This window comes from Pan paniscus, chromosome 1 (assembly GCF_029289425.2).
Source record: "Pan paniscus chromosome 1, NHGRI_mPanPan1-v2.0_pri, whole genome shotgun sequence".
Classification (NCBI taxonomy): domain Eukaryota; kingdom Metazoa; phylum Chordata; class Mammalia; order Primates; family Hominidae; genus Pan; species Pan paniscus.
Genome location: NC_073249.2, coordinates 114473671 through 114492047, shown reverse-complemented (window position 1 = coordinate 114492047; position 18377 = coordinate 114473671). Strand labels below are relative to the sequence as shown.

The 18377-nt window shown below is 37.8% G+C and overlaps 1 protein-coding gene across 36 annotated transcripts in view; it reads right to left on the bottom strand.

The window, feature by feature from the left end:
• ST7L (suppression of tumorigenicity 7 like) overlaps nucleotides 1-18377 on the bottom strand; it is a 96054-nt gene that overhangs the window by 19550 nt on the left and 58127 nt on the right. For 25 of the 36 annotated variants that reach the window (XM_008963036.6, XM_014346669.4, XM_034933665.3 and 22 more), the window contains 2 exons: nucleotides 12967-13117; nucleotides 7472-7564 (listed from right to left, as the gene is read on the bottom strand). The exons of 5 other annotated variants lie outside the window; for them this stretch is intronic. In XM_008963036.6, coding sequence (XP_008961284.3) covers nucleotides 7472-7564; nucleotides 12967-13117 — 244 coding nt within the window. Of the gene's footprint in view, nucleotides 1-7471; nucleotides 7565-12966; nucleotides 13118-13395; nucleotides 16625-18377 lie in introns of those variants that run through there. 6 more of the 36 variants (XM_063606354.1, XM_008963038.6, XM_063606358.1 and 3 more) reach the window with 2 other exon arrangements.

Genomic DNA, 18377 nt, shown 5'->3' with positions numbered 1-18377 from the left:
TTGGGAGCTCAAAGACTAGTATGGAGAAAGAGGCAGACATGTCATTGGTGATTTCCTAGGACCATCAGTTAATAATTTTACCCAGTTATTAATGTGTTTATATATGTGGCATTTCATTAGGCACTGTAAAACTAAAGTAGGTAAGACGGGAGCAGTGGCTCACGCCTGTAATCCCAGCACCTTGGGAGGCTAAGGCGGGTGGATCACGAGGTCAGGAGATCGAGACCATCCTGGCCAACATGGTGAAACCCTGTCTCTACTAAAAATATAAAAATTAGGTGGGCGTGGTGACACGCGCCTATAGTCCCAGCTACTCAGGAAGGCTGAGCAGGAAAATCGCTTGAACCCGGGAGGCGGAGGGTGCAGTGAGCCGGGATTGTGCCACTGCACTCCAGCCTGGCAACAGAGCAAGACTCTGTCTCAAAAATAAATATGTAAATTAATAAATAAATAAAGTAGGTAGGCCAGGTGTGGTTGCTCATGTCTGTAATCCCAGCACTTTGGGAGGCCAAGGCGGGTGAATCATTTGAGTTCAGGGGTTTGAGATCAGCTTGGCCAACATAGTGAAACCCCATCTCTACTAAAAATAGAAAGAGTAGCCAGGCATGGTGACGTGCACCTGTAGTCACAGCTACTTGGGAGGCTGAGGCAGGAAGATCGCTAGAACCTGAGAGGCAGAGGTTGCAGTGACCCAAGATCATGCCACTGCACTCTAGCCTGGGCAACAGAGTGAGACTCTATCTCAAAAAAAAAAAAAAACAAAAAACAAACCTAAACTAGCAAACTGAAGGCCTAGGATTCTGACCATAAATAAAGTCCCTTGTCTTATTTTACCATATTTACATATTTACTCAGCTATTATTTTTCTAGTGATTGGATATTTCGTTATCCATTATACTCAAGTATTTGTATTTTATTTGAAATTTGAAAATACTTGAATAACAATACTGAGATGAGCCTATTAGAGTACTTAACATGCAGTAGGTGCTCAATAAATGTCTGCTAAACTGAGAGCTATTCTGGGACTTCATTAGGCCAGGAAGTTGACCGCTTAGGGCTGGATACTAACCCAGGAATTTCTGATGTAATATCCTGCATTAGTAAGGGATGACTAATTTTGTGCTGAACCAAGGTCAGCTATAAATTTCACTTTTAAAACATAATGATTCACAGAGATTACACCTAAGCTTCCTTCAACAGCTATATTTTAATTTTTATTTTACTATATTCAGAAAGTATATACCAAAACACAAACCCATTAAAAATCCAGAAAATTTCCAGAACCTTGAGCCATGATTAAAGTAAAAGCACATCAAAATGGAAGTTTTAAAAGTTAGAAACATTAGAAACTGTAGAGAACATTGTGCTTTCAGCACCCAAAGAACCAGTCAGCAATCCCCTTTGCCCTGTCCCTCAGCCATGAGAGGCCAACTTCTTCTTCTTCCCAACTTCAAATCAAGAGAAACAAACCCTGCTATTCAAGAAGGTGGGAAACACATACAAGACAGCAAAGTTAGTAATATTAGCTAACCTATATAGCATTTTATGGTTTATAAAGAACTTTAATTTATATTAGCTCATTTAATTCTTTTCAGTAACCCTAAGAGATAGTATTATTCTCACTTTATAAGGTAGAAAACTGCATAGCTTTAGTGAGGAAATTTCCTAAAATATGAGATTTTTATACTGTAAGAGAGACCTAATTATTTCTTCCTGGATTGCTTTCTGTAGATTCATTTGTCAGTCAATGTTTGGCTAATACATCAAAATAATGGATGACTACTACAGAAACACTCCCTTGGAACGAAAGTTCAAATTTCATCACTGGCTTGTAGAGAAAAATTTATCAGAAGGCATAAAAGACGACTAAATAGCTATGTGAACTAGGGGAATAGTTCAACTCTGAACTTATGAGGTCCATAAGCAAATTCCAGAATGCGGTAAGTCATATCGAAGTTGAAGGAAAATTAAAAACAAAAAACATTAAGTACTCCTGGGTATTAAAACTCCTTATTGTTAACAATTTGTTCATTCTTCCACAGTCAGAGACAGAAAAAAATACTCTAAGAACATAAAATATAATCAAACAAAACCCCCCAGCATATTCCCCCTCTCCTACCTTCTGGAGTTTGCACCCTGTATGGAGTTAGAATAAAGGCTTGCCAAAAATAAACTGTCTGGTCTTATAGCTTACAGCTTTGACAACATAATAACCCTGATTTTATTCATATTACTATGTAAAATTGGCCTTATATTAGACAACCTTTGCAATAATTTACAAAGGAGGGCATTATTTTAGGCTAAATGTATTAGCTTAATATAATATACTCTTGCATATTGACGTTCCATAATTTAAGGTCCATTCTTTTGCCTTAAATATATTTGTTCCTGTTAAAATGGAAAGACAACAAGAACTACCACCACCACCTCTTTAGAAAGGAAAATAAAATTTCTCTCATTAATGACATCTTAATTGCTAAAGTCAATGGATTCTTCTTAGTATTTACCTTACCTATTATCTTGGATATTACTCCTCACTTGGAAATTTCTTCTTCCTTTTAGTTCTAGTATATCTAGTTTTAGTTCTTGTCCTGTCTCTCTGACAACCTCTTCACTGAATCTTCAACTGTCATTCTGCCACTCATTCCTTAGACATTTCTGTGCATCCATGGTTCCACCCTCAGTTCAATTCTCACTGTATACAGTTTTCCTTAGTGATTTCATTTATGCCTAGGACTTCTTTTGCTACCTAGAAAATAATGACTCCCAATTCTGTTTTTTGAGATGTACAGAGGAAGATATATGAGGACCGCTGGCAATTTTATTTACACAACCTAATCCTGTCTTTAGGCTACAGCTGACTGGACAAGGAATAAACACCTGGATAAATCTGATTCTCTCTCCCAGAAGTTTTAGAAGTGGGATTGAGGCTGGGTGCAATGGCTCACACCTGTATTCCCAACACCTGTTGAGGCAGGCAGATCACTTGAGCTCAGGAGTTCAAGGCCAAGCTGGGCAACATGGTGAAACCTCACCTCTACCAAAAATACAAAAATTAGCCAGGCATGGTGGCACATGCCTGTGGTCCCAACTACTCAGGAGGCAGAGTGGGGAGGATATTTTGAGCCTGAGAAGTCGAAGCTGCAGTGAGCCGTGACTGCACCACTGCATTCCAGCCTGAGTGACAGTGAAATCCTAACTCAAAAAAAAAAAAAAAGAGAGAAAAGAAAAAGTGGGATTGAGATATTATTCATTCTGTATTGTTTGCCTGAACTCATGACATGTAAATAGAGGGCTGTAGGGGCCTCAAGTTTGGCCACATGGTTGTCTATGAAGGGAAAGCCAAACTGTAAAGAGAAAGATGTAAGAATGAAGTGGATACACTGAGAGAAACAGAAACGACAGAACACAGAAGGAGAAAATGGGGCTGGGGATGAAGGAAAGGAAAGTAAGAATAGGAAAGACTGAAAAAAGCAGCCAGGGACAGAGAGATATACAAATAACTGATTCCTGGAAATCCTAATGGCTTTCTAGTCCCTTATGAAGTCCAAATATAATTGTTGCTTTTGAGTTCTCTGATAACCCAGTGTTCTTCCAACAAATTACTATTTATATTTAAGCTAGTTTGAAGTTGCTCTCTATTACTTATGCCTACAACATTCACTAATTATAAATATTATATGTATACTTCATAATATACATTATATACATAACTTAAAAATATATCTATACCTATATATTATTTAGAGAGAGAAAATATAGACTTGTATGTATATGTGTTAAGTAGATTATACAAGAAAATATTTAAGCATATAAATCTCTATATATGTACACATATATATACACATATACAGGTATGTATGTATATATGGATGAGATGTTACACAGGCAACATAGTCAAAGCTTGAACTTATTTATTTCCCTAACCCCTACTCCCAAACCGGCTCCTCCTGATATAGGATAGATTTACCATTCTCCAAGTCACCGAAGTCAGAAAATTGAGAATCATTCTTGACCTCCTAGATAGCTAGGCCCTCCCTTCTAGAGCTTTCTTTCTTTCTTTCTTTTTTTTTTTTTGAGACAGAGTCTTGCTTTGTCACCCAGGCTGGAGTGCAGTGGCACGATCTCGGCTCACTGCAACCTCCACCTCCTGGGTTCAAGCAATTCTCCTGCCTCAGCCTCCTGAGTAGCTGGGATTACAGGCGCAAGCCACCACACCTGGCTAACTTTTGTATTTTTAGTAGAGATGGGGTTTTGCCATGTTGGCCAGGCTGGTCTTGAACTCCTGACTTCAAGTGATCCGCCCAGCTGAGCCTCCCAAAGTTCTGGGACTACAGGCGTGAGCCCCGTGTCCGGCCCTTCTCAAGCTTTCTTATAATGTATTCCATACATGTAGCACTTAACAGATTGTCCGTCATCTTTGTCATCTTTTTTTTTTTTTTTTTTTTTTTTTGGAGACAGAGTCTCACTCTGTTGCCCAGGCTGGAGTGCAGTCTCGGCTCACTGCAACCTCCGCCTCCCAGGTTCAAGCGATTCTCCTGCCTCAGCCTTCCGAGTAGCTGAGATTACTGGCATGTGCCACCATGCCGGGCTAATTTTTTGTAGTTTTAGTAGAAATGGGGTTTCTCCATGTTGGCCAGGCTGGTTTCGGACTCCTGACCTCAGGTGATCTGCTCGCTTCAGCCTCCCAAAGTGCTGGGATTACAAACGTGAGCCATCGTTCCTGGCCTGTCCATCATCTTTTTATCAACCTTGTTAGCAGCCTAGGAGTTCAGAATAGGGTGAGAGGGAGAAGGCACTAATATTTAGCATTTTAGTTAAGTACTTACAATGTGCCAGCCATGTTTATAAGAATAAATTAATGAATTTGATTAATTCAACCAATATTTATTGAATACCAATTTTTATGGTAACCATTATAAGAGATACAGGAACAATGGCCAGGTGTAGTGGCTCACACTTGTAATCCTAGCACTTTGGGAGGCCAAGGCGGGTGGATCACTTGAGGCCAGGGGTTCAAGACCAGCCTGGTCACCATGGTGAAACCCTGTCTGTACTAAAAATACAAAAAAAATTAGCTGGGCGTGATGGTGGGTGCCTGTAATCCCAGCTACTCTGGAGGTTGAGGCAGGAGAATCACTTGAACCTGGGAAGCAGAGGTTGCAGTGAGCCGAGATCAGACCATTGCACTCCAGTCAGGGCAACAAGGACGGAAACTCCATCTCAAAAAACAAAAAAAGAAGAGAATCCTGGCCTTCAAGGAGTTTACAATCTAAAAGGGGAGATTAAGAAGTACACAAAGCACTTTGAGAATTCAGAGTAGGAAGAGATCACTTAGCAGATAAAGGAAAATAAAAAACATTAGGAGAAAAACACCAGCATACTCAATTTGCCATAATCTCTCCTAAATTTTCATTTATCAGTTTAAACTTATCAACTAGTTAAGTTTGATAGTTGTAAACCTGCAATTTTCCTTCCTAGACTTCAGTTTTAATGGCTCAGTATTGTAAAAACTGTAGCACAGGTTTATATCACATAAGAAAACATGGTCCTAGTGTTTATAGCCTTCGGCATGGTTGCTTCTCAGCTAAATCATAAAAAGAGAAGTTAAACAGAAATTTACTAGTTTACAGAGAAAAGAACAGATGATAAGGCAGCTGAGACACAAAATGTAGACTGTTCTTTTGAGAAGTCTGGCTTCCTAAAGGCAGGAACTAGACTGAAACACTATCAGCAATCATAATCCTACATATTTCCGGTTCTCCTTCTAGTTCTTTGACTGCTCTTTTTCAATTCGTTCTTCTTCATAAAGATTGTTTGGGTCCTTTGCCTTTCCATATACATTTTAGAATAAGCTTGTTACTGTGTGTGTGTGTGTGTGTGTGTGTGTGTGTGTGTGTGTGAAAAATCCCTCCTGGGATTTTGATAGCGATTGTATTGAATCTATAGATCAATTTGGAGAGAATCGTCATCTAAATAATATTGGGGCCAGCCATGGTGGTTCACGCCTGTAGGCCCAGCACTTTAGGAGGCTGAGGCAGGTGGATTGCTTGACCCCAGGAGTTTGCAACCAGCCTGGGCAACATGGCGAAACCCTGTTTCTACCAAAAATACAAAAATTAGCCGGGCATGGTGGCATGCACCTGTAATCTCAGCTACTCAGGAGGCTGAGGCACAAGAATCGCCTGAACCCAGGAGGCGGAGGTTGTAGTGAGCTGAGATTGCGCCACTGCACTCCAGCCTGGGCGAGAGTGAGAATTGGTCTCAAATAAATAAATAAGTAAATAAAATTGGGTCTTCCAATCCATCAACATGGAATGTCTCTCCATTTATTTAGTTTTTCTTTAATTTCTCTCAGCAATATTTTAGTGTACATGTCTTAAATTTCTTTCGTTAAATTTATTCCTAAGTAGTTTTTGTTGCTACTATGATTGCTATTGTTTTCTAAATTCAATTTTCAGATTGTTCATTACTAGTATATAGATATATAATTAATTTTAGTATATTGATCTTATATTCTACAACCCTGTTGAACTCATTTATTAGTTCTAAGAGTATTTTTATGGATTTCTTAGGATTTCCTACATAGAAGAGCATGTCACCTTTGAATAAAGAGAGTTTTACTTCCTCCTTGCCAATAACGAGTGCCTCTTATTGCTTTTTCTTGCCTGGTAACACCAGCTAGAACCTCTAGTACAATATTAAATAGAAGTGGTGACAAGAGATATCCTTGTCTTATTCCCGATCTTAGGGGGAAAGCATTCAGTCTTTCTCCATTAAGTATAATGTTAATTGTGGGTTTTTCAGGGATTTTTTTAAAATCAGGTTGAGGAAGTACCCTTCAATTTGTAGTTTACTGAGATTTTTTCTTTTTATCTTGAATGAGAGCCAGATTTTGTCAAATGCTTTTTCTGCATCTACTGTGCTTTATTCTATTAACTATGGTACATTACATTTTCAGATGTTAAACCAAACTTGCATTTGTGAGGTAAATCCCACTTGGTCATGGTATATAAGCCTTTCTGTATGTTGCTGGATTCAGTTTCCTAATATTTTGTTGAAGATGTTTGTGTCTATATTCATAAGGGCTGTTGTTTTATAGTATTTTTATATCATATCTTTGGTATCAGGAAAATACTGCTCTCATCAAGTGATTTGGGGAGTATTCCTTCCTCATTTATTTTCTGAGTTTGTGAAGGATTGGCACTATTTCTTTTCTAAAAGTTTATAAGATGACAGTTCTTGTTAATATCTTTAATCTTGGTGTCCTTTGTTGCATCTAGCACAGAGTTTTGCTCAATAATTATTAGGAAATAAATTGAATTATACAACTACATCCCAGAAGTGGCTAAAATAGTATTTAAACAGTGTCCTGAATTTAAACCAAAGGCATTTTTAAAATGGAGAATACCATGACAAACAATCTAAACTTACTACTTTTAAGTTTAAGAAAACTAAAATATTTACTTACTAGGTAATAGCTCTCTATCAGCCGTCTCTGTGCAGCTGGGATAAGGGTAAAATAGATGTCCTTTCTCTAACGGGTATGGAATCATTCTAAAAGCTGAGGAAAAAAAAGCATGTGTTGATACTCAATTCTGTCTCATTTACCATCCTATATTTGGAGACAAATTTATATAGAAATTTCACATACTATTTTATTTTCTTTTTTTAGTGAGACATTTAGATATGAGAAACAAAGTAAGCAAAAGAATAAATAAGGGGAAGGATAAGATTTATTTAGATAATAGTGAATGGTCTAGTCTGGCTGGAGTAAAACTATAGGGAGTGATAGATGAGACTGGCTGGGTCCTTCTTTGCTTCATTCAGTCTCCTCATTACAAACACAATTGATAATTCCAAAGCAGAATTGATAATTCTGCCCCTTACAGAAATCTTTATATAACTGGGATGTATATAACTGTTGTGGCCATTACTATTGGCAACCTAAAATAGTTTTCAATGGCTCCTAACTTCACATGTGAGTTTCACCAAAGCTTTCTATGAGCAGATCTTTTTTTTTTTTTTTGAGACAGAGTCTTGCTCTGTTGCCCAGGCTGGAGTGCAGTGGCGTGATCTTGGCTCACTACAAGCTCTGCCTCCTGGGTTCACGCCATTCTCCTGCCTCAGCCTCCTGAGTAGCTGTGACTACAGGTGCCCGCCACCACACCTGGCTAATTTTTTGTATTTTTAGTAGAGGCGGGGTTTCACCGTGTTAGCCAGGATGGTCTCGATCTCCTGACCTTGTGATCCACCCACCTCGGCCTCCCAAAGTGCTGGGATTACAGGTGTGAGCCACCGTGCCCGGCCTATGAGCAGATCTTAATCTAGATCAGGGGTCACCAAAGTATGGCCCTTTGGCCAGGTCTGGCCCACTATGATTTTATAAATAAAACTTTATTGGAACATAGTTATGCCATTCATTTACATATTGGCTAAGGCTGTTTTCATGTTACAAGAATCGAGTAGCTGTGAAAAAAACTGTATGGCCCACAAAATCTAAAATATTTACTATTTAGCCCCTTGCAGGAAAAGTTTGTCCACCCCGATCTAGATTATCACCAACTCCTGTGGATTTATTAAAGAAGAAATCTTTATTGATCTATTCCATTAGCTAAGTACATAAATCTTTAACGTTGTCAATAGGTTCTTGGAAACTGTGACTTTAAATGAAATGTCATATAATAAAACCAATTTTACCATAGGCTAACTGATATAAACAAGAGTTAAGTTCCTTGGTCACAAAACATCACCAAACTTCTAAATAAAGATCCAAAACACTTCTTATATTAAACATTGAAATAAATGTGAGCTATACATACATTTAAGAAAGATTCATAAAAACAGGATCATTATTTACCCAATTATTTTAGTTCAGGGTCAAGCATGGCCAGAGCCTATCCTGGCAGCCCGGGTGCAAGGCAGGAACCCACCCTGGACAGGACACCATTCCAGTATACCACTCACACACACCCCCACACTCACTCATACTGAGACAATTTAGATACACCAATTAACCTAATGTGCACATCTTTGGGATGTAAGGGGAAACCCACAAAGGCATGGGAATATCTTGCAAACTTCACAAAGACAATGGCCCTGGCTGGAAATCCGTTTTTTTTTCCCCCTGATCAACATTATAATGAAATAATGTTGAATGAAACAACATTATTTAAGGGCCTGCTGTAGTCATCAAAATTGCGATAAGGTTTTTGTTTTTCCTTTCGTGTTTGGCTCTATAAACTTTTGTCGCAATTTAGACTTTATTTATTTATTTATTGAGACAGAGTTTTGCTCTTGTTGCCCAGGCTGGAGTACAATGGTGTGATCTCGGCTCACCACAATCTCCGCCTCCCAGGTTCAAGTGATTCTCCTGCCTCAGCCTCCCAAGTAGCTGGGATTACAGGCATGCGCCACCATGCCCGGCTAATTTTGTATTTTTAGTAGAGACGGGGTTTCTCCATGTTGGTCAGGCTGGTTTTGAACTCCCAACCTCAGGTGATCCGCCCGCCTCAGCCTCCCAAAGTTCTGGGATTACAGGCGTGAACCACCATGCCCAGCCTAGACTTTATTTTACCACAATAAGAAGTAGTTATTTGTCCAAAGTCATAGAGTAAATTAGTGATAACACTAATAAATCATTGATCATGATTCATGAAATACAGTATAAATCATAGGTGGTTGGGCATGATGGCTCATGCCTGTAATCTCAGCTCCTTTGGGAGGCCAAGGTGGAAGGATTGCCTGAGGCCAGGAGTTCAAGACCAGCCTGGGCAACATAGCAAGACCTCATCACTACATAAAAAGTAATAAAAGAAAATAAAATCATACACTTATTGAAAACCTATTTGCCAAGCAGAATGTCAGGCAGTGAAGACATGCACAAAATGAATGAGACAGAATATCTGCTTTTGAAAAAAAGAAAAGATATTCATTGAGTATAGACTTAAAAAAAACAAAACAAAACAAAAAAGAATATCTGCTTTTGAGGAGCTTATGGACTACTGGAGAAAAAGCAAAAGTAAGTTGAATTACTCAAAGACATTTGGTTTCTCAAGCACATAATCCCAGTTTTATCAATCTTTTCTTTAAACACACACACACACACACACACACACACACACACACACACACACACATATATTAGAGAGAATCTTGCTATGTTGCCCAGGGTGGTCTCAAATTTCTGGCCTCAAGTGATCCTCCCGCCTCAGCCTCCCTAGTGGCTGGAACTACAGGTGTGAGTCACAACACTTGGCTCATCAATTTTATTTATATTGTCATTGTCAAGCCACAGTGTCTGGCCTTTAGCAAATGGTTAATGCAGAGGTTCCAAAATTGGTTCAAGATAATTTCACTTGTTAATAGTGAGTCCAAACAACTTAAAAAATTTATGTTCTGATAATTTAGCAGCAATTTGGAAAAAAATGCACATAAATTTAAAGAATCAATAAATCAATTTTCTTATTTCATTTTTAAATGACCATAATTTCTTACTAATGAGATATAGGTATAAGCCTATTAGACACTGTACAACTTCTCAAAACTTGGAATCACATTGGACACTACCATTCTCATTTCCTATATCACATTAATTTTTGTGTGGTACTTCTTTTAATCAGAGCAACTAACAAAACTCCAGCTTTGCAAAGATATAATGATATTGAAAGGAATGGAGAACGATCTAATGTTGAAACTGTGAACTGTCTGGAGCTAATAGTTTAAGTGATATCTGACAGATGTTGAATTATTCTTATTATTTTTGAGACAAGGTCTCACTCTGTCACCCAAGCTGGAATATAGTAGTGCCATCTCGGCTCACTAAAGCCTTGACCTTTTGGGAGGCCTCAGCCTCCCAAAGTGCTCAAATTACAGGCATGAGCCACCATGCCTAGCCTTGAATATTGTATTGTGTTTCCATTGAAAATTAAAAATGTTCTACAGCACTCTTGTGAATTGCTGCAATATCCAAGGTGCCTCAGAGTAGTTTGGGAACTGAGGGGGGTTAACCAATTTTAGTGAATAAGCATGGAATTTATTTTTGAATTTTTACTGATAGCTGTGGTGTACTTTTCAAAAGAATTATGTGAATCCTATTGGTAAAATGTTTTAATTAAGCTTCTTTACTTTCTTGGTGGTTACAAGAAGCAACAATTAAAGAGATTGGGTAGTTAGTTTAAAACAGTCCAATTTATTCTCCAAAGAAGATATATAAATGGCCAATAAACACATGAAAAGATGTTCAACATCACTAATCATCAGAGAAATGCAAAACACCACCACAATGAGATTCCACTTCACATCCATTAGGATGGCTATTATTTAAATAAAGAAAAATCCCAGAAAATAACAAGTGTTGACAAGGATGTGAAGAAATTGGAACTTTTGTGCCTTGCTGGTGGGAATGTAAAATGGTGCAGCTGCTATGGAAAAAAACACTACTGAGCTTCCTTAAAAAATTAAACATAGAATTTTATGATCCAGCAATTCCCTTTCTGGGCATATACCCAAAAGAACTGAAAGCAGGAACTCAAATAGATATTTGTACACCAATATTTGTAGCAGCATTATTCACAATAGCCAAAAGGTAAAAACAACCCAAGTTAAATGGGTATCTGTTCATTAACAGATGAATGGATAAAAAAAAAGTGATATATACATACAATGAATTATTCAGGCTTAAAAATGAAATTCTGATGCATATTACCAATATAAATGAATTTCGAAGATATTATACTAAGTGAAAAAGGCCAGACAAAACAGAACAAAAATTACGTAATTCCACTTATATGAGGTACCTAGAGTAGTCAAACTCATAGAGACAAAGTAGAATGGTGGCTGCCAAGGGCTAGAGGGAGGCAAGACTGGGGAGTTATTATTTAATGGGTATAGAATTTCAGTTTGGGATAATGAAAAAGTTCTGTAGATGGATGATGGTGATGTTCGTACAACACTATGAATGTACATAATGCCACTGAACTATATACTTAAAATAGTTAAAACTAAATTTTATGTTGTATATATTTTACAATAAAGAATAGGTTGATATTAGTTATGAAGAAAATAGTTTCATATTGTATACATCGGCTAACACGGTGAAACCCCGTCTCTACTAAAAATACAAAAAAATTAGCCGGGCGTGGTAGCGGGCGCCTGTAGTCCCAGCTACTCGGGAGGCTGAGGCAGGAGAATGGCGTGAACCCGGGAGGCGGAGCTTGCAGTGAGCCGAGATCGCGCCACTGCACTCCAGCCTGGGCGACAGAGCGAGACTCCGTCTCAACAAAAAAAAAAAAAAAAAAAAAAGGAAAACAAAACAAAACAAAAAGAGACCAATTTTTAAAATATTAGAATAGCTCAACCACATTAAAAAAGTTGTAAGTCAGGCCAGGTGCGGTGGCTCACGCCCGTAATCCCAGCACTTTGGGAGGCAGAGGTGGGCGGATCACGAGATCAGGAGATCGAGACCATCCTGGCTAACACGATGAAACCCCGTCTCTACTAAATATACAAAAAATTAGCTGGGCATGGTGGCAGGCACCTGTAGTCCCAGCTACTTGGGAGGCTGAGGCAGGAGAACGGCGTGAACCCAGGAGGCAGAGCTTGTGGTGAGCAGAGATTGCGCCACTGCACTCCAGCCTGGGGGACAGAGTGAGACTCCGTCTCAAAAAAAAACAAAAAAAGTTGTAAGTCAAAGGGCCAAGTTTTCATTTTCTTTCCTTACAAATATGTAACTTAAATTAACATATGGCAGAATACCATAACAATTTCTCATTCTGCTTTTGTGGGATCAATATAACATTATGCATTTCTACCAATAAACCAAATATCTCATCACTAATTTCTATTTGAAACCAATCTGAATGACAAATCCTTATGGAAACCCAGACAATCTCATTTAAAAAGACTGCCTGTGAATTCAATGAATAGTTAGAGAGATTAGTGTTACTTTTGGAAAAGAATACTTACTGCCTTCCCATGTACACTCTAACAGATTAAGAGCACCTTCTATTCGTTTCCAGTGCTGAAGATGAAAGAAAGCATAGGCAATTGCTTCACTATCACCCCGTTTCAGAATGTGTTCTGGAGGTAAAATTAAACTTTTCATCTCTAATAAATACTGAAAGAGTAACACACAGACACATATACACACAACAGAAAAAAGAAAAATTAAATTGTGTTAAATTCAAACACCCACAAAAATGTAGATTCAAAGTGTTAGAAAGTTAAACTGATTTTTAAAAAACTAACTGAAATGACATGAAGATACTGATAACGTGTATAAAATGCTTATATACGCAAATTATGAAAACCAGAATATTTCTATAGGTAAAAATAAGGTGATAAATGGCATATGTGTGGCCTGGCTAAATACAAAATGGAAACTCGAGCTGAGAAGATGTGAGAGTAGATATTTATTTTTCCAAAAAGGAGTTAAATGTAAAAATTACACATTTTTTATTTTTAAAATTCATTTATTTTAAATTTTTAATTAAGCCATTTCCTACTGAAAGGAAGAATTAAATATAAAAATTATGAAATCCAATTTTGGAACAATATTTGTGCAATTCTTTTTTCTCTTATTTACATTTTATAGGTGAAAGAACTTAATTGTGGAAAAGTTCAATTAAATTCATATTTACTAAGTTCAAAGCACTGTGGTTGTTAGGGAATACCAAAGAACGCTTTGCCTGTTCTGTGGAGCTACATAATGCAATGGAAAAGACAGATTTCTTAAGTGAATAATTATAACAAGACTACGGTGAGTACTTTATTAGAGGTATAAACAATGTACAAGGCCGAGTGCGCTGGCTCACACCTGTAATCCCAACACTTTGAGAGGCCAAAATCGTGAGGTCAGGAAATCGAGATCATCCTGACCAACATGGTGAAACCCCATCTCTACTAAAAATACAAAAATTAGCTGGGCCTGGTGGTGCATGCCTGTAGTGCCAGCTACTCAAGAGGCTGAGGCAGGAAAATCACTTGAACCCGGGAGGCGGAGGTTGCAGTGAGCCGAGATTGCGCCACTGCACTCCAGCCTGGCGACAGAGCGAGACTCTGTCTCAAAAAAAAAAAAAAAAAAAACACACAAAGAAAAGAAAAAAAAAGGTGCAATACATAGGAATACAGATAGAGGTATTAATTTTTTTAATTTAGTTTTTAAATAACAGCCTTTATTGAGATATAATTCACATACCTTAGAATTCACCCATTAAAGTATACAATTCGAGGATTTTTAATATATTCAGAGATATGTGCAACTATTGCCAAAGTCAATTTTAGAACATTTTCATCACTTCAAAAGAAAATCCTGTACCCTTTAGTTACAACTCACTTCTCCCCTAGTCCCCCAACCCCCTTAAGCAACTACTAACCTATCTTATATCTCTATAGATTTGCCTATTCTGGATATTTCATACAAATGGAATCATTTTGTGACTGGTTTCTTTCACTTAGCATAATGTTTTCAAGGTTCACCCAGTTTGTAGCATGCATGGTACTTGTGCCTCATTTCTTCTTATGGCTGAATAATACTGCATTGTACATATGGTATATATGTTCTGTTTATCCATTCATCAACTGACAGATATTTGGTTGTTTTTAGCTTTCGGCTATTATGAATAATGTTGTTATAAACACTTGTGTATAAGTTTCAGAATGAACATATGTTTTTGTTTCTCTTGAGTAAGTACCATGGAGTAGAACTGCTGAGTCATATGATAACTCTATGTTTAGGAAGTATTATGATTTAGAGGCTAGAAATAAACCACTTGATGGGATTTGACTTGATATTTACAGATAGGTAGAATGTGGATGAGTGGACTGGGGAGTGAGGAGAACAGCAGGAGGACATAAACAAAGCACAGGGCCATCTTGAATAAAGGCACTGAACCAAGAGAGCATACTGCAGGATACATTTAATGTGCCTATTAAAGAAGTTATAGTTTTCTCTCAATTCTTCTTCAGATATGAACCTAAATTTTATCTTAAACTCCTAATGAAAATACTTGTACTAATATTATCATTTATAACAAAAGCAGTGTAATCACAGTTACTATAGCAATCAAATGTACTTGTTATATGTAGAAAGATACAAAGTTAACTATCTGTACAGCATCTTTACTATTAGTCAACTTAAAACCTTTAAAAACTTATTTAGTTAGCTAAATACTATCTCCAAAGACTGAGACCAGAATGCACTTGCCCTTCTAGAATAGGTTTGAAATTACCTCTTTGGTTCCAAACAATTTGATATCAAATTATGTGTCATAAGATACAAATTATGTGAACTTCTCTTATAAAATATAAAAAGAGAAACATTCCAGAGGTGTCTCAAAAGATACACTCTCAGATTTCAAATTCTAGTTCCTCAGGTTGTTATACAAACTAACGGGACAACAGAAATTAAAGAGCTGAATTTGTGAAACACTTTGTAAAACTGCTACAAGCAATAAGACTCTAGGAAGACTCTTAAAAACAAAAAGCTGTAGTGGTTTCAAAATTTAAGCCTTAATTTATTTAATCAATATACATGTACTCCTCATATTATATCTAAAATAATTTTTTGATTTATGAAATGTACCTTTCCAACAATTACTAAGTTTAGTGCCCATCTTTAATTACTCTTACTCTTGATGTCTTTGGCTCTGTTCTCAAAGTGTAAGAATATAGTCTGCTCATCAATTTATTTTACCAGATGTCACAAACTATGAGATTATTTACTAATCCAGTTTGGGGACTTAACATTTCCCATTCAGTTTCTTAAAGGAATGCAGTAGAGGTTGTGTCCTGGTCAAGCAAAGCCCATTTGATGCCTGGTTGGGTTCTCTCCCCTTAGTGCTTTGGGCCTATATTCAGGAGGGTAATATTCTTTCTAATCCCCTCTAATCCTTGCCCATTTTTTTTAAAACACAGTAAAAGATCACTCGCACCAGGCGGCTGTGGGAAAATGGACTCAAATAGCTGACCTCTGACATGACTCCTTATGTTCTTTGCAAGTGCACTAAGAGCTTCTTCAGTAGGAAGCAAAGAAAATGTGGCAATCACAGTGGAATTGTCATAATAAAAAGAATACTGAGTTTTCAGAAGAAAACTGCATAATATTTAAACCAGGTTCTTTCTATTAAAATTCTGTTTCATTTCACAGACAAGAGACAAAATATCCCAAATCATTTTCAGTGAATTTTAGAACTCCGAAGCCTTAAACCCCAACATGTTAAGTATTTAGTATATTCGTAACCATTTAGCAAATGTAAGCAAAGATATTCAGTTAACAATTATTAAGTAAAGCTTATATTACAAAAAATATCAATTTGATGTGTCAAAAAATACTTTTATTTATTTATTTTTGAGACAGTGTCTTGCTCTGTTGTCCAGGCTGGAGTGCAGTGGCTCAATCTTGGCTCACCAGAACCTCTGCCTCCCAGGTTGCAATGATTCTCCTGCCTCAGCCTCCCGAGTAGCTGGGACTACAGGCACGCACCATGATGCCAGGCTAATTTTTGTATTTTTAGTAGAAACGGGGTTTCACTATGTTGGCCAGGCTGGTCTCGAACTCCTGACCTCGTGATCCACCAGCCTCGGCTTCCCAAAGTGCTGGGATTACAGGTATGAGCCACCACGCCTGGCAAAAAAAAATACTTTTTTAAACAGCAACTATATACCTAAATTTTTACTGTTTAATAATCTGAGTGATAATTCAGGTGGTAAACACACATGGCATACTTATTAAGAAATTATACTTCAAGATTTTATATTAAAAATATTTTCTATTTAATCATTTTAAAAATCTTCCTTGGCTGGGCGCAGTGGCTTACACCTGTAATCCCAGTACTTTGAGATGCCAAGGCAGGTGGATCACGAGGTCAGGAGTTCAAGACCAGCCTGGCCAAGATGGTGAAACCCCATCTCTACTAACTATACAAAAATTAGCCAGGCGTGGTGGCGGGCACCTGTAATCCCAGCTACTCGGGAGGCTGAGGCAGATAACTGCTTGAAGCCGGGAGGTGGCAGTTGCAGTGAGCCGAGATCGTGCCACTGCACTCCAGCCTGGGCAACAGAGCAAGACTCCATTTCAAAAAGAAAAAAAAAATCTTCCTTATGCTAGCTTATTTTTTATTTAAAATAATTATTTGTTATTGATTATTATTGGTGGTCCTACCCACCAGCAAATATCCTTTCCAATTTGACTTTAAAACAAAGCAATTTTTTGGGCCAGGTGCAGTGGTTCACGCCTGTAATCCCAGCACTTTGGGAGGCCGAGGCAGGAGGATCACGAGGTTAGGAGATCCAGACCATCTTGGCTAACACGGTGAAACCCCGTCTCTACTAAAAATACAAAAAATTAGCTGGGCGTGGTGGCGGGCGCCTGTAGTCCCAGCTATTTGGGAGGCTGAGACAGGAGAATGGCATGAGCCCGGGAGGCGGAGTTTGCAGTGAGCCAAGATCGCGCCACTGCACTCCAGCCTGGATGACAGAGCGAGACTCTGTCTCAAAAAAACCCAAAAACCAAAAAACAAAAACAAAAAAGCAATTTTTCAATTCCTGATTAGACAGTAAAATAAAAGTTGATCCCCAAAATATAAGAGAAAAATTTCAATTTAAGGAAAATGTATATAAATTATAAGATTATTTATTTTATCTCCTTCACAAACTGCTACTCAGGAATTTCCACTACCCAGCATAGGCTGTAACTTATTGCACTATAAAAACCATATCCTTAAAATTCTACTACCATGCCTAGCATATTACACTAAAAGCAAGTATTAAAATACTTATTGGCCAGGCGCGGTGGCTCACACCTGTAATCCCAGCACTTTGGGAGGCTGAGACGGGCAGATCACCTGAGGTCAGGAATTTGAGACCAGCCTGGCCAACATGGTAAAACCCCATCTCTACTAAAGACACAAAAAATTAGCCAGGCATGGTGGTGGGTGCCTGTAATCCCAGCTACTTGGGAGGCTGAGGCAGGAGAATTGCTTGAACCCGGGAGGCAGGGGTTGCAGTAAGCCGAGATCGTGCCATTGCACTCCAGCCTGGGCAACAACAGCAAAACTACATCTTAAAAACAAAAACAAAAAAAAACTTATTAACTGAGTTAATCTGATAAATACAGCTGAAATGTCTTCAAATTCATATTTATATTCTAGTTTTTACCAAAGATATATTTTAACTCTCTGGGAAAACTAAAACCAAATACAAAAACTCTGCTACCCAGACTTTAATTTTCTAAGAAGAATATAAAAGATTAAAAACTGACCGATGATTTTTTTCAGTCTTTTTTTTTCTGCTTAGTAAAGTATATGCTCAGTGTACAGAAATGGAAACATAACAGAGCTAAGTAGTAGAAAATAATATGTTTGAAGAATAAAAAAATA